The following is a 17645-nucleotide window of genomic DNA, read 5'->3' as shown; positions in this document are numbered from 1 at the left end:
AGGGTGAAAACTTTAGCAAAAACCATGAAATTGAAAAACTCACTGCATTTTGTAATAAACTGAATAGTGTGTGGTGTTAACTGTAAGATGAGCAAAGCTGCAGAGAAAAGCATATGTCTTGGTCCGGAGAAGGCTAGAATCTAGAAAATGGAATTTTTTAATTAATCAGCTGAAAAAATGTTAATGTTGTGCAGAGTAAGTCTTCTATGATATGTTCTGTGTTTTCAGCTTCAATCCTGCAGATGCAGAATCGATGGGAAAACTACAGATTTAGACACTTCTATTAAAAAATTATGATTGGCCAGCTGAGTGTTCCATTGCCCGAGCAGGCTGATTTTGAAGTCCAATGAGAGGAAAAAGCCAGGAGCCAACTGCAGTTGGCTGACCTCCACAGTTTCAGACCTCTTCTGCTAAATTTCAGTCCACCCCCATCACAAATCTAATGCCTGATTTGGAAGAGCTGACCTGCAGGTCTTGTCTAATAGTTACTGAGTATCCACACACAGAAGGATAAGTCCTTGGAAAACACTGGAGTAGGTTCTATTTGGACAGCTGTTCAAAGAAGCTGGGACAAGCATTTTAAAATGTAGCCCTTCAAAGCCTTGTATCCATATTCCAAGTGATCATCTGTACACTTTCCCAGTAAATGCCCAAAGCTGAAAAAGTAAGAGGATATCCTGGATGCAAGAATGTCTCTATTGCTGAACTGGCTATAAAGAAAGAGTCACATCAGAGCAGGAATACATATTGACAGCTTGTCTTGAAAAAAACATAGCTTATGGAAAGGATAACTTTTCTGAAACAAAATGCCATTTTTTTTCAAGCTTCTGAGGTGTTTAGCAGATCTGCATTATAAATTCATTTTGCTCAAAAGTTCTTTTCTCAACTCTGATGTAGTAGAAGTCTGTTGTTAGTTCTAAAATAACTGTGCAACAAAAATAAATTCAGCTTATTATTATTATTCAGACAATAACTTAACATCCTTAAAACAACTTTTGAATTAGAATCTAGAAGAACACCGTGGGATGATGATCCCACCTCCCATGTAATACTCTTGAATTCTGTTTCACATTGTATAGCTCTTGTTACAGTATTTGTTGTCCAAACCCATTCCTTACTGTTGTTTAAATCACTGAAATGAGATTATTCATGCCTTGGCTGGGTTTTGTTTCCAAGTTAACTGCTGAAGTTGCTGAAGAAGCATCCACTCAATATCTCCATATCACAGAGGCTGGAGAAGATGTTCAAGGCACTCAAGCTGCTGTAGCTGCCTTACAGAACCTTAGATACACTTCTGAGAACAGTAAGTTACCTTTTTCTAGGTTGGAACAGAAATACACCTTTTTTTCCAAAATACCTTATTCTTTTGAGTGTACTGGGCAGTATATGATCTCCTGTGATCTCCTATTAAAAATTATGAAATTAGTCATCCAGAACTTAGTTCTGGGGGGGTTATATTTTCTCCAAGTATAAATGAGAAATTATAATTCATTATGAATTTCTATATCCTGAAGTCATTAATAATTATCACTGCCTGTTTTGCACTGTATTATTAGCTGTGTGGAATTTCCTGCCTATATTATTAAATATAGTGTGAAATTAGCTATCTTGGCAGAGTAGATGATGTGTATCCAATGGCAATCCACTGGCTGTTATTTTTCTCCCTCTCTGGCTTTAGTCAGCAGGACTGCAGGAGCGACATGGTGGAATAGCTCATTTACCATGTTCCCAAGACAGCACTAACAATCTCAATTCTGATGGTACATGAAACTAAGTGAGCTATTCTGTATCAGGTTGAGGAGGAAAAGAGTAGCATTAGATAATGTCTGCTAAGTGGGAAATAACAAAAACTGGAAGAAAAGAAAAAATGCCCAGATTTCTGAGAGTCTTAAAACAGAGACTAGAGTAGATATTACTATGAGTGTTTTGTAATGCATATAAATAAATGCCCTGGTTATCAGAAGACAACATTTTACAATTGTTTACCATTGTGGTCTTTATAGTTCACAATACAGATACATGTCAAAAACTCCCACTTTTTACAGATTTTCCAAGCATGTTGCAATTTAATTACATTGCTACCAATTTCTGTATATTATTTTAATGAGTGGAAATTCTGAGTAAGTGAAAACTTCTTGAGAACTTCCCTTTAACTTTTGTATATCTAAATTAAAATAAACATTGTCATGGAATGTACTGTAAATAGTAGTTTTTATTTTCAGCTTGAGACAATAGTTTTCTGAGTAATCTTGCTTTTAGAGCATCCAACTTCAGATACTCTTCCAGCATATTCCCTCTTAGTATGAAAAAGGTAATATCTTGTCTAAAGGCAGTTTTATAGTATAAAAAAAAACCCAAAAAGAGCAAGCAAACATTTTTCAGTACTCAGATACACTTTTTTCTTATGTAAATAACAAAATATAAGTACTTTCTATTTGAAATTAAATTATCTGACCTAGACTACTATCACAGTATCAACCTCAGTTTGAAAGAATTTAAGTTAAGAAATTAGATTTATTCTTATTGCTGTCTCTTTTCTATCTCTCACAGTGATTAAAGTAAACATAAGGCAGCTTTACATGACCCTAACAGTTTCTTTCTCTGTCTGACATCTCCCTCTTGCTGACAATGGGCATGTGGGAATAGTGGGCCATTGGTAGGAATTTGTATTCCTGCATAACAGAAAACATTCTTCTGCATTCAGGTATTCCACACTTTGTGAGAAATCAGAGTACAACTATAAAAGGGTTTTTTTTGTTTTTTTTGTAAACCTCCCTTTACTCTGGCAGGGCTACACACATCAGAGAATTTTTTAAAAAGGACAGACGTTCTGATCCAGTGTTTATAAAATGATAAGTATGAGCTTTCCCAAGCAATTAACTTTTCCCTTCAGCATGTTAGTAATAAAACTACCTCTTTTAGGTTGAGGGGTATTGCAAAGGACCAGTCAGATGGTAAACACAGGTTTCTAAAGTACCAAATGGGTGTTCTGGTTATAGGTATACAGGTAGGTTGTGTGTAAGATGAATGTCTGGTAAATACACATTTGGATTTGTAAAGCCTTGCAGCTTCCTACTTTGCAGTTACTGCTATGAGTTGTGGCTGTTTCTTTATTCAATGTATTCTTTTAGATCTCTTTCAAATAGGCATAGAAATGATCGGTGTGGCTTCACTTGCTGATTCATGCATTCCCTGGGCAAATTTGTTCTGCGAATACTTTCCTGACACAGATCTGTTATTGAAGTGTCACATTGTTGAGCCTTTTGAATTGTACCAACAGTGCTGTGAGTCAGGGCTGTGCTACTTAGATTCACATAGCCTCAGAACTGCTCTGCTGTGATGATCTTATGGCTGCTGTCTTTCTGATAAGGTGAAAGACTGGATCCAACAGCTGTAAACATCTTGCAGCAGATCATTGAGCTGGGTTCGGAATCCCACGATACCACTGCAGTGGCTTCTGTCGTTACCATGGCACCTGGCACAGTGACAGTGGTAAAGCAGGTAAGAGCTCTTTTCTTCTCTAAACCAGCTATATTTAATTTTCATATATTTATTGTGAAATGGGGTTACTTTGCAAGGGACAAATTTTAAATGATCATTCAAGACACATTTAGAATTTTTCCTTAACTAATTTTTCACTGGGTGTTGTGTGTATGTGTGTTCACATGCCCACATGTGTACATGTTTATACTTCTATACACATATATCTTTATACATCTAAAAATGCATATATTTTTGTATGTACATAAAATATGAATGAATAAATACACGTATTTATGTGAAAATACAGCTTTTTCTAGCAGGTGTTTTCAGGCTCTGTAAAATAGCATACTTGTATTTTGTGCAGGCACTTAGTGCCATTTTCATCTAAAAGATTCAGATGGTCCTTGGTGCAGTAAAGGAAAGGAAATAATTTTCAATTTGAAGTGCCTGTTGGCTTCAAACATCAAGACTTTTGCTCTGTATTTCCTTCTCACAGGTGTCTGCTAACTTTGTTGCTGCCATTTCTCATTGTCCTTGCAGTGTTCTCCAAACTCTGCTTGTTTCTTCTGTTTCGTCACAGCTCTTTGCTTATCCCTTTCCCCACTGATTCACTGGGGTGTCTGCACTCAATGTGGTTGACAGGTGAGGCAAGGAAAGTACATTAGAAGTTTTAACTTTTCAAAGACTTTAAGTAACTCCTTTTATTTAAATGAACCAAAACTGATTATTCTGAGTGCTAAAACTAACTTCTGAGTTCAGCATTTTTTATAGTGTTTTGAACATTGAGTTCATGAGAGCTCCATAGAAGTGTGAAGTTCATGGTCTGTGAAGTACTTGGATCATTCCTAAGCTTGCTACCCAAATGTCGCAAAGACAAGGCAGAATTTGAAGACAGAGCATTTTCAGATGTTCCTTTGCAATACTTAACAGGCATTTTGACTAGAAACTATGTAAGAGTTCAGGGTTTTTTGGTAGAATAACATACCAAATTTGAAAACTAAATTGAGTCATAAAAGAGAAGAGACATTGTGGTCCAATTATGTGCAAGTTTCAAAGCAACTTTTATAGTATAGCCACTACCAACGTGCATGCTGTGCTATAGAGATGACTTCTTTGGGGGTCGAATGCAGTATTAGCAATTGGTGTTTGTCAATATTACTGAAATTAGTTCTTCCCTAAAGAAAATTCATCTTTTGAGGCTGTTGTACTAAAGGTATAGGAGAAAATGGCTTCTGGAATAGAGCTGCCAAGAGAATGTTTTGGTGTCTGAATGTTAAATTTTAAATATACAGGAGTTAACTCTGATTAGTCTGAGTCATCATAAAATCCATTCACTTCCTTGTTGGACCCTCTGAATTTACTGGTAGCTTTTTCTAAGTAAATATTTATATTCCAAATTAGTTTTCTTTTTCACTTTTAAATCCATATTTATAGCCTTTTGAGTTTGCAGACTTCTAAGCCTTAGTTACTTCTTTTTGCTTGTATACATCAGTGACTCTCACTGGTCTGATACCGAACTCTTACAAGCCCCACTCCTATATCAAATGAAATACTGAATTCTCAGAGCACAGAATCTCTTTCCTGCTTTTCTTTTTATGCCCCCTTTTCCCCTCCCTTTAGAGTCTTTTATTATATATGAGCTTTTACCTTTCTAAAATTTTTCATTTTTCTCTTTTTTTTTATTCTTTTAATTTTCTTTAGTAATCAGTTTTATCATAGTCCAGTCTGTTATACAGCTGTAGTTACTTTCCAGCTCTTGTCTTCTCACCAGAAAATTGCTCCAGAGTTACAGGCACTCCCATTTTTAATCTGAGGAAAGAAGTCTTTAAATGTTATTAATTTGACTTTAATCATCCACTATTAGAAACTGTTGGTTTTTTTCTTCAATACTGAGTTGGTGGTGGTGGGATATCCCTCATTTGTACCTATGACTTGGTCGAGTTTTAATTATCACAAGTTTCTAATTGTTAACCTTGAAGTGACCTTTAGCCATGTTTATATTTCATTCCACACTTTCTTCTGTGACCTTCAGCTTCTCTTGTGGATTGTGAGACAAAGAATTCATTCAGGGTGTCAGCAGTATATCGACATCATCTGTCACTGAATTTCCACTCCTTTTCTTTAATGGCCTCACTGAGTCCTTGCTTAGCAGCTTGGGTCCTATTTTTTGCCCTTAACAATATTTATTGTAGTTGTCCTGATTTTTATGCTGTTTGTTTTTTTTCTTTTTCTCTAAGGACATGCATTATCCATTTTTTATATCAGTTCTTGCTTTCATATCTCATTTTTAGCTAACCCTTGCAAGCTGCCTTCATATTTCTCTATTTGCACTGAGAAATTTCTTCTAAATTCTAGATTACTAGTATGTTTTAAAAAGGGTTTTTTTTTTTTGGCTGTAAGTTTTACACTATAGTGTTCCTATTTTTGTCTTCTCTTTCCTCCCTGGAAATTTCTTTCTCCCACAGCTGTCCTCATCCTTACTTTTCACTCATAAAAGTGCCATTTACACTTAATCCTTAAAATCATGTATGAATCCAGCTGTATCTATCAGTAATGCTGCTATCCTCATGCCTTAGCGCTTCCCTACCCTGGGTGCTCACATACCTTCAGTGTGCTGTGCTTGTAGAGCTTCAGGTTAATGCAAGAATTTTTACGTCCAGTAACAAGACTCTGTCTTTATCCATAAGTCCTCTTCAGCATCTTGGAAGATACTTGGTGTATTAATTAGGCATAACTGATAAAATTCTAAAATTTTCTATTAAGTCATAGGACATAAAGGATACCATGTTTGAGGGGTTCTTTTATTAAATTATTGTTCTGCTTGTAGTCTTACTGCAAGTATCCTGAATTATAAGTACACGTTATAATAGAGGTGAAATGAGGATCAGATTGTCTCTTCACAGTTCACAGCTCCTGAATTGCATGTTGAGAACAAAATATCAGTTCTGACTTAGGAAACCTCATATTTCTTGTTTATACGAATGATTATATAAAGAAAAGGCTTTGACAACATAGCAGTAACCAATTCCAGCCAGAATTGGGATTCAATTTATGATTTTAAACCCCAAAAATGCAAAATTAACCCTGCTTAGCTTGTATTTTGCTTGGTAAATAGGAATCATTGTTGGCTCAGTTAGTGTCACATATATGGGACCTTTCCAAGGTTGTGTCTAGAGCCTGAAATGATTTTATCTTAATCTTTCCTGTGAGTCGCTATACTAATCTGTTATCAAAGTTAATTTTTTTCTAATTTGGGATAAATCCAGTTGTGTGAGCTCTGAAAATATGCAGCTGCTAAGGAATGTAATATACACCAAATTCCTGAAGAAAAAACAGTTAATAATGTGAAGTTTTACCAATATGATCTGAGACTGGCAAAAATCCCCTTTAAAGCTTTGATCACAACATGGCAGGAGAAGTCCATCTTTGTTCAGTTCTAGGGATCCAGTCTGGATTTCTTTGTAAAAGAGCTCATGAAGATACTTCTTCATAGCATGACATTTGAGTTGTTCTGCTCTGCTTAAACACCAAAAAAGTAACAAAGTGGGGAAAAGAAGAGAGCAAAGAGTGCTAAGTTTGAAGAACAACTAGGAAAGAGGCTAATAAATGCTTAGAAAAGCCATGAAATACTCTTCATAGTAGATGGTAAATACAGGCAAGAGACTGGGGAGAAAGGAGTTTTGTGGGAGCAGCACTCAGGAAGGTGGTAAAACAAGACACTTTCCTTTCTGCACATTCAACTCTCTGTGTCCTGTTACAGATGTACTTCTGCCCTTGTGCCATAGGGTGGAGATTGATTCATTTGGTTTTTTGTTTATTTTGCTAGAAGAGTCTGTTCAATACATTATTTAGAAGGGTGTATGTGTGCTATTTTCCTGGCTCACCTGCCAAACATAAGGCAGGATTGGAGGATGAGCAGTCAGACCAGTGTCACAGACACCATCAATTTAGAGTCTCTGCAGGCCTGTGTTCAGAGACTTGTTTCTCACACCAAATCTATGTGTTAACTAGAGCAGAGATAGTGTTTATCTAGAAACTGCCTTAATATATAGTTGTTTCTTTGAGGTAGAATGTACACCAAATAAGGATATTAATTGTTCATAAAAAGTTTGTTTCAAGTTAAACTGAGTTTCTTGTGTGGAAACATTACCCTCAGAAATGAGCCCCCTGATATCTTATTTTTTGCAGAGGAGACTCTTGGAGTGTGTAGTGTTGTAAATTATTCTCCAGGGAAACAATATTCAAAGTGCATATTCTTGGTTTCACAATATATGAAGAACATCCTTGAAAGCTTAGTTCCTGAATCCCTCACTGCACTGACCAGAATATCAGAAGTGTTTCCCCTTATTGGTCTGTTTACCTTTAAGTTGTTGCTCTTCCATTTCCAGTGTTTGTTAGCAGGAATGTGTAATGGTAGCAAGATACTTTCTTGTTTAATTCATTTATTCTTCATAAAAGCAGTTTATTATTTGTATCAGTATGGTTCTTTGTCCAAATATGAGTTTTTCTTTTTGCATCAAATTACTGAACCAGAGCAGTAGAATTTTGGATTCCAAACCAAAGGTTTACACTGGTATGCACTACAGTAACCAGTTGAATTTGGTTGCATGTTATCTGTTTTTCAGTTTGGTGTTTTTTTTTTTCATTTAGATAGTGATTAGCAAATTTGCTGGTAATTGGCTATTTTTAAGCCTGTGATACTGTATTGGGTTTTTGTGCTCTAGAGCCATCCCTTTGAGCTCACTCTGAAGATGGCTGAGAAGTTTGTGTTAATCACTAGTCATTATTATTAATCACTGAGGTGATTATATCAGCCTTTCTGTACCACTATTCATCAGTAGTCCACTTTATTTTTCAACCCTATGGGATGTCTCCTCAAGCCAGAGAGCCGATGTCCTCCTCAGGAACATTATTGGGCCTTGCCTGCAGGTGAATACCTAAATGGTGCCAATTTGTTCTGAATGATGACTCCTGTATGGTTTCCCATTTCAACCTTTTAGCTACAGTGGTTGTCCAAGCCATCGTTATTTTATGCTATAGTTAATTTTGATAATCTTTTTTCTGACATTCACAGTTTATGTTTTGTCTCTTGGAGTTTTTTTCTGAAAGAATACAAGATTGCTTTCTCTCCTCTTTCTTACCCTGTTTACTTGGTGTTCCTTTTTTTGCCACATCAAAAAAAATCTGGTTTTCCTTTCCTAGGTTTTTTTTTAGTCCTTTCCAACTTAGAGTCCCATTTCTCATTAACTGTAAAGATTTTGGCTCCTACCTTTGCTCAGTCCACGAAGATTTAAATGCTCATTACTTTTTTCAAACAAGTTTCTTAATGTCTTCTTCCATATTGTGCTTAGTTATGTGGATTTTTAATGAGGAGCAATTTGTACCTCACTGTCTTCTCTCAATTACTTGTCAAAAATATGATGACAGTAATTATCTGTGGATAGACTGTTGTATATTGGTACTAATGCCTGTCACACAGAGCTACCACTGTCTCATTTGTGTTTTACTCTCTCACCACCTTTTTTCTGTATCTGCTTACTGTCTCTTGTTTTATACTGAAATGATACTGAAATTATAAGGCCTTTGGGGCATGAACTACTCGTTTCATGTAGCATAGCTGATACAATCCAGGTCCTGATCCAAAGCACTTCATTAATATTAACAATAAAGAGCAGCAGTTGGCTGCTGAATTCTCTCTCTTTTCCTTCCATTCAGAAAGATGAGACAGGACGGATGTTTTTACTATTTCTGTAGGCTGAAGTGAAGGGTTAAATCTATCCCTGAAAAGCATAGTAACCTATTTTTAACCTAGACATAATGTGTTCTGGAGAATAAGTAAATCAACTGTTACAATAACTAAACAGATCTTTATCAGAAGATAACCAGAAAACACTGGATTTCCATGTGTTTCACCCTTTATTTTAGTTCCTTTCATCCTTTTATTCTGTGATCTCTTCAGGCTCCAGTAAAATCCTACCATGGTAAGTCACTTTCTTCAAAGTGACAGCAATAGGAAGGCAGAGCAAAGATTATACATCAGCTCAAAGCAGATCACAGAAAAGAATTTTATTGTGAAGCACATCTTCAAAAGTAAATACCTAACATTAGCATGGCTGTCACATCAGAGGCTACTCAACATTGTACTTCAGCAACACACCTTGTATTTCAGTCTGGCTTGAATTGGTCCTGACGTGATGATGGGTGCTGGTGTTAATCTAGAAAATTTGCCAGTATATGAAATTATAAATATGTTGATTGTCAATTCTGTACTTGTTTTAGAACGTGGAGCAATTTGATGCTTCCTGTCACAGTAACAGCAATGGAAAGTTTTAAATGGGGCTGAGGCCCTCTTTCCTCAGCCTTTGAGGAGTTCTCATCTCTGTAACGTACAGATAAAATCTCATGTCAAGATCGCTGTCCTGTTAGAGCTCCTACAACAGTGGCAGTGTTGCTATTCTGCCTCAAAAGGAAGTGGGGTGATCCAGCATTTTGCCAGATGAGTGCCATGTCCAATCACAGTCCTTCTGTTAGGATGTATTCAACCAGTCAATTGCTAAAACTTTTTAAAAATCTTCATCACCAATATGAAGATTTGTCTCCTTTTTGTTTTTATTTTATGCAAAACAAGTCTTTCATACTCAAGCCTCTTACTATTGCCACAAACCATTGTGCACCAGATTGTTTTATAGCTCATTATGGAGATTCAGATGATCAAATTAGTGTTTTCTGTGTGTCTTTTTCACACAATATAACTGTATGTAAACCAAAACTGATAAAGAGTTGAAATTATTCAAATGATACTGAACAAAACTTGTAGGCACCAATGTAAGCTGACACATCACATATCCAGGTGCTCTCTGTGATCTAAAATGCTTTCATTTTAATCCTTTCGGCAGGTATTTTGTATATTTTCTTACTGATATTTTATGATATAAATAGGAGCATCTGCAGCCTAGTGTAAGGTTTTGAAAATCTAAAAGATCTCTCTGATTAACTCTTCTGCTTCATGGTAAACTGAAAAGCAGCATTCAGTCTGAAATCAAGGGAGAGATTCCACTGAGGATTTGGGGACAGGCCCAGCAAAACTGTTTTAAACACAATGGACCTGCAGCTCCTGCTGACTTCAAATAAAATTGGAGATATTTCAGTATTTCACAAGTTGAGATCTAGAGTAAGGAAAAGGCTTTAGCATCTTACTGCAAATACTTTTTTTCACTCCTTTTCAGGAAAGGGAAGAATTATATTTTCCTTAATGGCTTGAATTCATTTATTTCAAATTTAAAGACTTTCTTGTTTTGAGAGGAATAGATTCCTCTAAGAGACCCATTTGTAACGAATGCTTCCGTGTATTTGGATGGTTCTCGGATATGTAAATTAAGAACATTTGGAATTTAGAGATGTTGAGCTTCTTATGAAAACATGGTGGTAAAAGTCCCATTGGCTTTTGCACAAGACAGATTTAGTTAATAAAGAATATTTATGCAGGTACTGACTTGATGTAATGCGCCAGCTGTGTGTGGCTTCAGCTCCTTGCTGTCATTCTTTAATGAAGGATAAGCAGACAGATGCTTTTCAGCTGACTCTCAAACAGAAAAGAGGTCTTGGGTGCTACTCTTCAAAAGATTTCAGAAGCCAATAAAGAGAATTGAGTGTAGTGACATCGTTCATTCAGATGACAGCTGTCCCACTGTTTCTTCAATTTGAGGGATATAAATTAACATTTTGAGATTATTCCCTGTGGAACAATCTAATAGGAACCAAGGAGAAGCATGTAAACATTGAACTGATTTGAAATGTAAATATCCCAGATAATGTGTTGATTTGTCTAAACTAAAAGGATTACAGATAGCTGTCCAAAAAAGATTTTGGAAGCTAGAAACACCAGAAATAAAGGCATTAGTTTTTTCTACCCTGCATGACAAGGGTAATAAACCCACACTGATAAAGTCAGGTAGGGAGGTTAAACTAACTTTCTTTATTGGCCATTTTCATTTCAAAAGCATATAAAAACCAAGTAAGTATTAGATTGCTGCTATTGAATTGAATGAGATTCTGCTTTCATTCCATTTTTGTGGCAACTGTGCTCTATTTATTTTCCTCTGGTCATTATTTATGTACATTCACAAAACTATATTTAAAATTATTTATGGGTTTTGATTTAGAGTGATAACAGTGAGATCCATCTCATACTGTGTTGTGCATTCTTGCAGCTCTTAGCAAACATAGTGTAATTTTTCTGGCCTGAGGCATGTTGTCATAGGGTTATGTGTAGTGCACTAAAACAAGAGGGATTAGTGTATATTGCGTAATTATAGGGCCACATTTTAGACACCCCTATTTCTGTATTTGTTTGAGCATCTCTAGCATCAAGGGCTGTAATTGTGAGCTGATTCATAACAAGCTGTGAGATTCTAATTATCTAACATTCTTAACTGCAGCTTCCTATCTGAACTCACTGGTGATTAGACTTTTCCTGGCCTGGAGCAATATTCATTGGTGGATCTTGTGTATGTCCTTAACTTCCACACAGGTGCTGACAGTGGAGCTGGTACCCTCAGGAAAGAGGAGAGGACAATTATGAAAAGGGAGTTCAGTGTATGAATTCACTAAAGCTCTGTTGCTCTCAGTAGGATTTAGGGTTTCTTTATTAATTAAAAAATAAAAAAAGGGTGCATTAGGAGCAGCAAGAGAAGCAAGTTAACAGTGCTGTGGTTATTTTTCATTATTTAGCTCCCTGCTTTTCAAAGAGAGGCTCCAAGCTTTCATTAGTGAGGGGTATGTTGGTGAAAGGGGCTTATAAAAAGAGAGTGACTTGTGACATGATCAGATAGGGAAAGGATGAGGGGGATTGTTTTTTAACTCAAAAGAGGAGAGACTTAGATTAGATGTTAGGAAGAAATTCCTTTCTCAGAGGGTAGTGAGACGTGGGAACAGCTTGCCCAGAGGAGTTGTGGATGCCCCAACCCTGGGGGAGTGTTTGAGGCCAGGCTGGATGGGTCTGGTGGAAGATGTCCCTGCCCATGGCAGAGGGGTTGGAACTAGATCATCTCCAAGTTCCCTGTCAATCTCCAAACCATTCTGTGAGTCTATGACTCTTTGATTTTATGATACTTGTATCTTGAGACAACATAAATAGTTCTTTCTGAGGGTGGTTGCAAATTTTACTGTGTCAAGAAAAACATCCAGTATCACCTACTTTTGTAGAGTGTTGAGCTTGAACTTCAGCAGGAGATGTTTAAACTGTATTTCAGATAAAACATTCAGATATGTTTGGTAAAAGAAACAGAATGTGGAAAGGACTTCATTCTATTCCTGTATTTTTATCCCTATAACCTGAATCCTGTGCAACAAAGCCAGAGTGAGCATCAGCAGGTATGAATGTGCTGTTGCATTAAAGTCAGTGACAATGGCCACATTCCCTTTAGATGTTAAATCTTTCACCAGATAAAATCCACATATATTTCATCAGTATATTGCAGCCATACTGACTTGGGGCCCTCTGAATAATTTAACACCTGGACATACTTGTTACTGTTCAAGAAAAAGCTTTCTATAGCCTTATTAATTGAGTGAAAGTTCAAAGTACTGTGAAGTCCTAAGGGGCTTGTGTATCTCTAAAGTCTTCTGACAGATATTTTAAACATGAAATAGAAAAGTCAGAAGCAAAGCCACTGTATAACAAAGGGAATGGTTGCTTAGGGAAAAAAAATTAACTGAGAAAAGAGCATCAGGAAAACAAACATACAGGGCTTATTTTTCTCCTTGCTCGTCTCTAAGGGACCAGACAGATCCTTGGAATCTTTGCTGTAGTTTTTCTCTTCTGTTCCCACTCCCGTCTTAAACAACATTAATGATCTTAATTATATTAACTTGAATTTGATCGTGTTAATGCTGTTTACTTTTGAGCCAGCTTCTAACTAAAAAAAATTAGCCCTTTCTAACTTCTGTAATTTAGATTCCACACTTCGTAGAGTCTGCCTTGTCTGACCTCTTCTTTTTAAGATCACTTAAGAGTGATCACACTGCGAGAGCACACTGAGCTCCAGCAAATGGAATCATAGATTCCTAGAATTGTTTGGATTGGAAAGGACCTTAAAGATGATCTCATTCCAACCTTCCTGCCATGGGCAGGGACAACTTCCACTAACAAATGCTGTTGCATATGTCTTGCATACTGAAAAATTGCTGTTCCATTCTCTCCTTAAAAGTAGATTATTTTATCACTAACACTTGAGAGAATGCATTTCTTCCACATGACTTACAGTTTTCTGATTTATTTATACTTGCATGGAGTACTTTGCATAGGAATTTTATATGGATTGGTAGAGGATTAAGACTTGGTTTTGAATTCTAGTACATACTGTGTTTCAATAATTGACAGGCACCTGTATGAATTTTGAATTCAACACCAGATTGTGTTGCTTTTTTAAATTTTGACAAGAAGCAAACTGTTCAGTAAAAAATCTTTTATTTTCACTTGTTTCTATCACTCTCCTTTCAATAATGTAAACATTGCTGCCTCACAAACAGTAGGCCTTAGGAATCTATTTCAGTAATATTTATATTTCACATTTTTCTAATAAAACCCCTAAGGTTTACAATGAAATTTTCAGTTCTATGAGCAGTCATTGATTAGGGAAAAAAAGAAAGACATGGGTACAGTAGGTGTTTTTTTACACGGTTTTGGATGGATTCTTATCTCAGTGCTACTAGAGGAATTGCTTGAGTTCAGATGTATTTAAATAAGAGCAGTTTTGAATGTGTGACTGCTGAGAGATTAAAGCTGTCTCCAAAGACCAATGTACCTGAAACTTTGCAGCTCTCTGTGCACAGAATTGAGATGCTGTGTTGCTGCTTTCAGTATTCTGCCTAGCTACACCCTCATTAATCAAAAGTGCTCACATTTTCTGTAGAACTTACATTTTCTTTCAAAACTGTTTGATTGCTAATTTGTGTGCGCTGTATTTCCAATAATCATCACAATACCAGGTACTTACTGGAAAGGTGGAATTTCTGTAAGTTCTTCAATGTCTCCTCAGGTGAAGGAAGAGGAGCAGGCAGCCAACCACACGCTGATGATCCAGGAGACGCTGCAGCAGGCCTCAGTGGAGCTGTCGGAGCAGCATCACCTGGTGGTGTCCTCAGATGAGGTGGAAGGCATCGAGACAGTGACTGTCTATACCCAGGGTGGAGAGGCTTCAGAATTCATTGTTTATGTTCAGGAGGCTGTGCAGCCTGTGGAGGAGCAAACTGTGGAAGAATCAGTGCAGGAGCTCTAGAGAACAGTGTTCAAAGGAGGTGACTTCTTGATTTGCCAAAGCCAGAGGTTTGGGGTTTTTTGTCCCAACCAAAAGCAAGCAAGCTGATGGATTTTCAGTTAATTTTTGAAGTGATCTAACTGGTTGGATTGTATCAGTAACTTAAATTTATTATGTGCAAAACCTTCTCAGACTTCTGTTTTGTAGAAAATGCTTTTGAGGAAAAAGTATTCTTCCCCTTCTTAGAAGATCTCTCACTTGATTCCTGTAAATCCGCACAAATATTGTCTGTTCAAAACTGTGGTATCCCATGATAAAAAACATCTGTAAAGATAGCTAGAGTGTCTGGAAAAGCCCATACATCCCATTTTATACATACTTCATATACTCTTGACTTGGCTGGAAGGAAAGTTGTTTTTTCTATAACTAAAAGGGCCTCTTAGCTCTGAGTACATGCTTAGAAATTATCTGCTGAGTTGTGGATCTAACCCAAACAAAGGCTTGAGATTTGATTAGAAACCACCACAGATGGACTGTAGTTTATACCTGTGAGATGATCCTTCGAGTTTGGAAGGTATTTAAAGCCATATGTGATAATTCTGGGTATCAGTAGGATGACTGTTATTTAGCTATTTGAATAATGTTAACTCTTTCCATCCCTCTGAATAAATACCTGTCCAGTATCATAAGGTGAAACCAAAACTGTCAAATCAAGGAAATACTCTTTTGTTTCTAAGAAAAAAATATATATTCAAAAGATTTGTAAATGCTATAAGAGATGTATGTTCATATGTTTTAAACAGACATGCTTGTAAATACAACTGTGTGAAAAGATTTGTACAAAAAGCTTAAGTAAATATTGACAAGAATCAAGATATTCTTAATTATGCATGTATATAGTTCCAGATTTTTCTTCATGAACCTTGAATTGTTTCTGGTTTAATATTTTTAAATTTGAGCTATAAAAATCATTAATAAATAGCAAAATTGTCATCTTTTATTCTAGTGCTCTAATTTCTTAAGTGTTGGCTTCCCTTCCACGGCTAATTAAAAAATGCTGGTGTGCATTGACTCTGACGACTTATTCCTCCAGTTAGCAGTCTCTAATCAAGAAAGTAGCACCATGAAATCCAGGTGGACCATTATATGTGATTGAACTTATTTATGGGTGTACTGGATAAAAAAAGTGGAAAAAAGCTTTTGACTAAGTGGATGTAATGTAGGGAGTTGGTTGTCTGCCCCCTCTTGAGTCTGCTGGGTTCTCTTGATGGTTGATAAAATCAGAGTGCAAACCTTTAGTGGCAGTTTCTCACTTAGCTGTGGCGATGGGGAATTTAAATTTGGTAATGGAAAAGGACCGAGAATTGTTTGACTTTGGTGGCAGCTTGGTTCGTCTGGTTTCATCTTGACAGTGCAGGAGAAGCCCAGAGATGTTGAGTTTGTAGGGTGGAGACCTTGTTGCCATTTTTTGTCACTGACTGGAGCTGGTCACAAGTGTCTGGGTTGATTCTTTGTATCCTCAGTAAACTTGGCAAGAATGAGCCATTAAATGTTTGTAATGTGATAGAAACTGATGCATCAAATGTATCAGAATGATTAATCTGCATAAGAAACTGTGTTTTTGTAATTACTGGTTGAAATTCAGTGTTGATATACAAGAACGATCCTTTCTGTTATCTAGAAGAGAAGAAAGCAGTCTCAAAAACTTAGAATTTGTTGAAACAGCCCATTTGCTGTTAAAGCCATTTGGAAGAGCCTCATGATCATGTGTTCACCATGCAGTAATGAACTTAGTGTAAAACCTCTCTGAAAAGGGGACAGAAAAATATTTTTCTGTGCATCACTCAGGAATTCCTAAGTACATTGTTTCAGATAGACTGAGTACTCCTGTCTGGAAGAGCTGTGGCTGTCTTTGGACAAAGAGTTTTGGAGTTTTGTTTAATTCCAGTCTATCACAGCCTTACATACCTATGTAATTTAAGGCTTGATTTATAATTGATGAGTTATATCACATTTTCCTATATTAACGCATAAACACTTATGTGAATTTTCTGCTTCCTTTTTTTTATTATTATTTTAAAAATACATTTCAGTTCAGGTCTTTTTTTTTTTTTCCCAGCTCTGCCATGACCTAAACAACACAAATTGTTGTTGCTTCTAATAGCATGTTTTCTAACCAAATTACAGACGTGATATTGATGCAATTCAGATTTTCAAAACATTTTAATATTTTTAATTCTTCTAAAGAATTTCTTAGTCCACACAGCATCTTAGTACTGCTGTATAGAATATGAACTGCATCTATTCAATATTGATAAAGGAAAATGGTTTCACATTCCAATAAATTTGCTCACAACATGGAATGTGCTTTACAAACTTAAAAAAAAAAAAACAAGCCAAACCCAAAACACCTAAGAAAACCCCCTGCATCTCAAGAATGAGCAGTACTGTTAGCACTGTTAGTAGAGAAAGGAAGAAAGCAGCAGAAATCATATTGCAAGATACTCAATCAAATGATTTAAGATCCAAGTGGTCAGAAAATCTGGCCTGTGAGGGAATCTTTCAGAGCTGTGTTCAACTGGCATGATCAGGACTTGATTTTTGGCTTGAACTCTTCACTCCTGCCTGTGGAAGAGTCTGATCACAGAAGCTTCAGTGAAATGTCAGTGTGTCATGGTTTAGCATAGTTTGGGTTTTTAGTTAAAGAGGGCTCCATCAGCCACGAAGTGATTCTCTTGGAAAGAGGTGCTTACAGCTTCCTCTAGACCTGACAGAACCAATCAACTGGCTAGTTTGAATATTGGCAACTTTTTTAAGCCACTTGAGAAGCTTGACACGCCTCTGTGATCCACCTTTAAGAACGAACAAACCCCGGGAAAGCTGTCTCTTGCTCCCGGTTTTCAG

At 36.5% G+C, this 17645-nt stretch overlaps 1 protein-coding gene across 2 annotated transcripts in view; it reads left to right on the top strand.

The window, feature by feature from the left end:
* The window catches only part of ZFAT (zinc finger and AT-hook domain containing), a 76795-nt gene extending 61054 nt beyond the window's left edge, over window positions 1-15741 (top strand). Inside the window, exons 14-16 of one of the 2 annotated variants that reach the window (XM_048286599.1) lie at window positions 1177-1303; window positions 3371-3501; window positions 14523-15741. In XM_048286599.1, the coding sequence (XP_048142556.1) occupies window positions 1177-1303; window positions 3371-3501; window positions 14523-14762 (498 nt within the window). In that variant the 3' untranslated portion in view covers window positions 14763-15741. Of the gene's footprint in view, window positions 1-1176; window positions 1304-3370; window positions 3502-7671; window positions 7825-14522 lie in introns of those variants that run through there. The other variant, XM_048286600.1, reaches the window with a different exon arrangement.
* Window positions 15742-17645: the final 1904 nt, after the last annotated feature.

Source organism: Corvus hawaiiensis, chromosome 26, assembly GCF_020740725.1.
Source record: "Corvus hawaiiensis isolate bCorHaw1 chromosome 26, bCorHaw1.pri.cur, whole genome shotgun sequence".
In the NCBI taxonomy this organism is placed as follows: Eukaryota; Metazoa; Chordata; class Aves; order Passeriformes; family Corvidae; genus Corvus; species Corvus hawaiiensis.
This window is presented reverse-complemented; position numbering and strand designations above follow the sequence as displayed.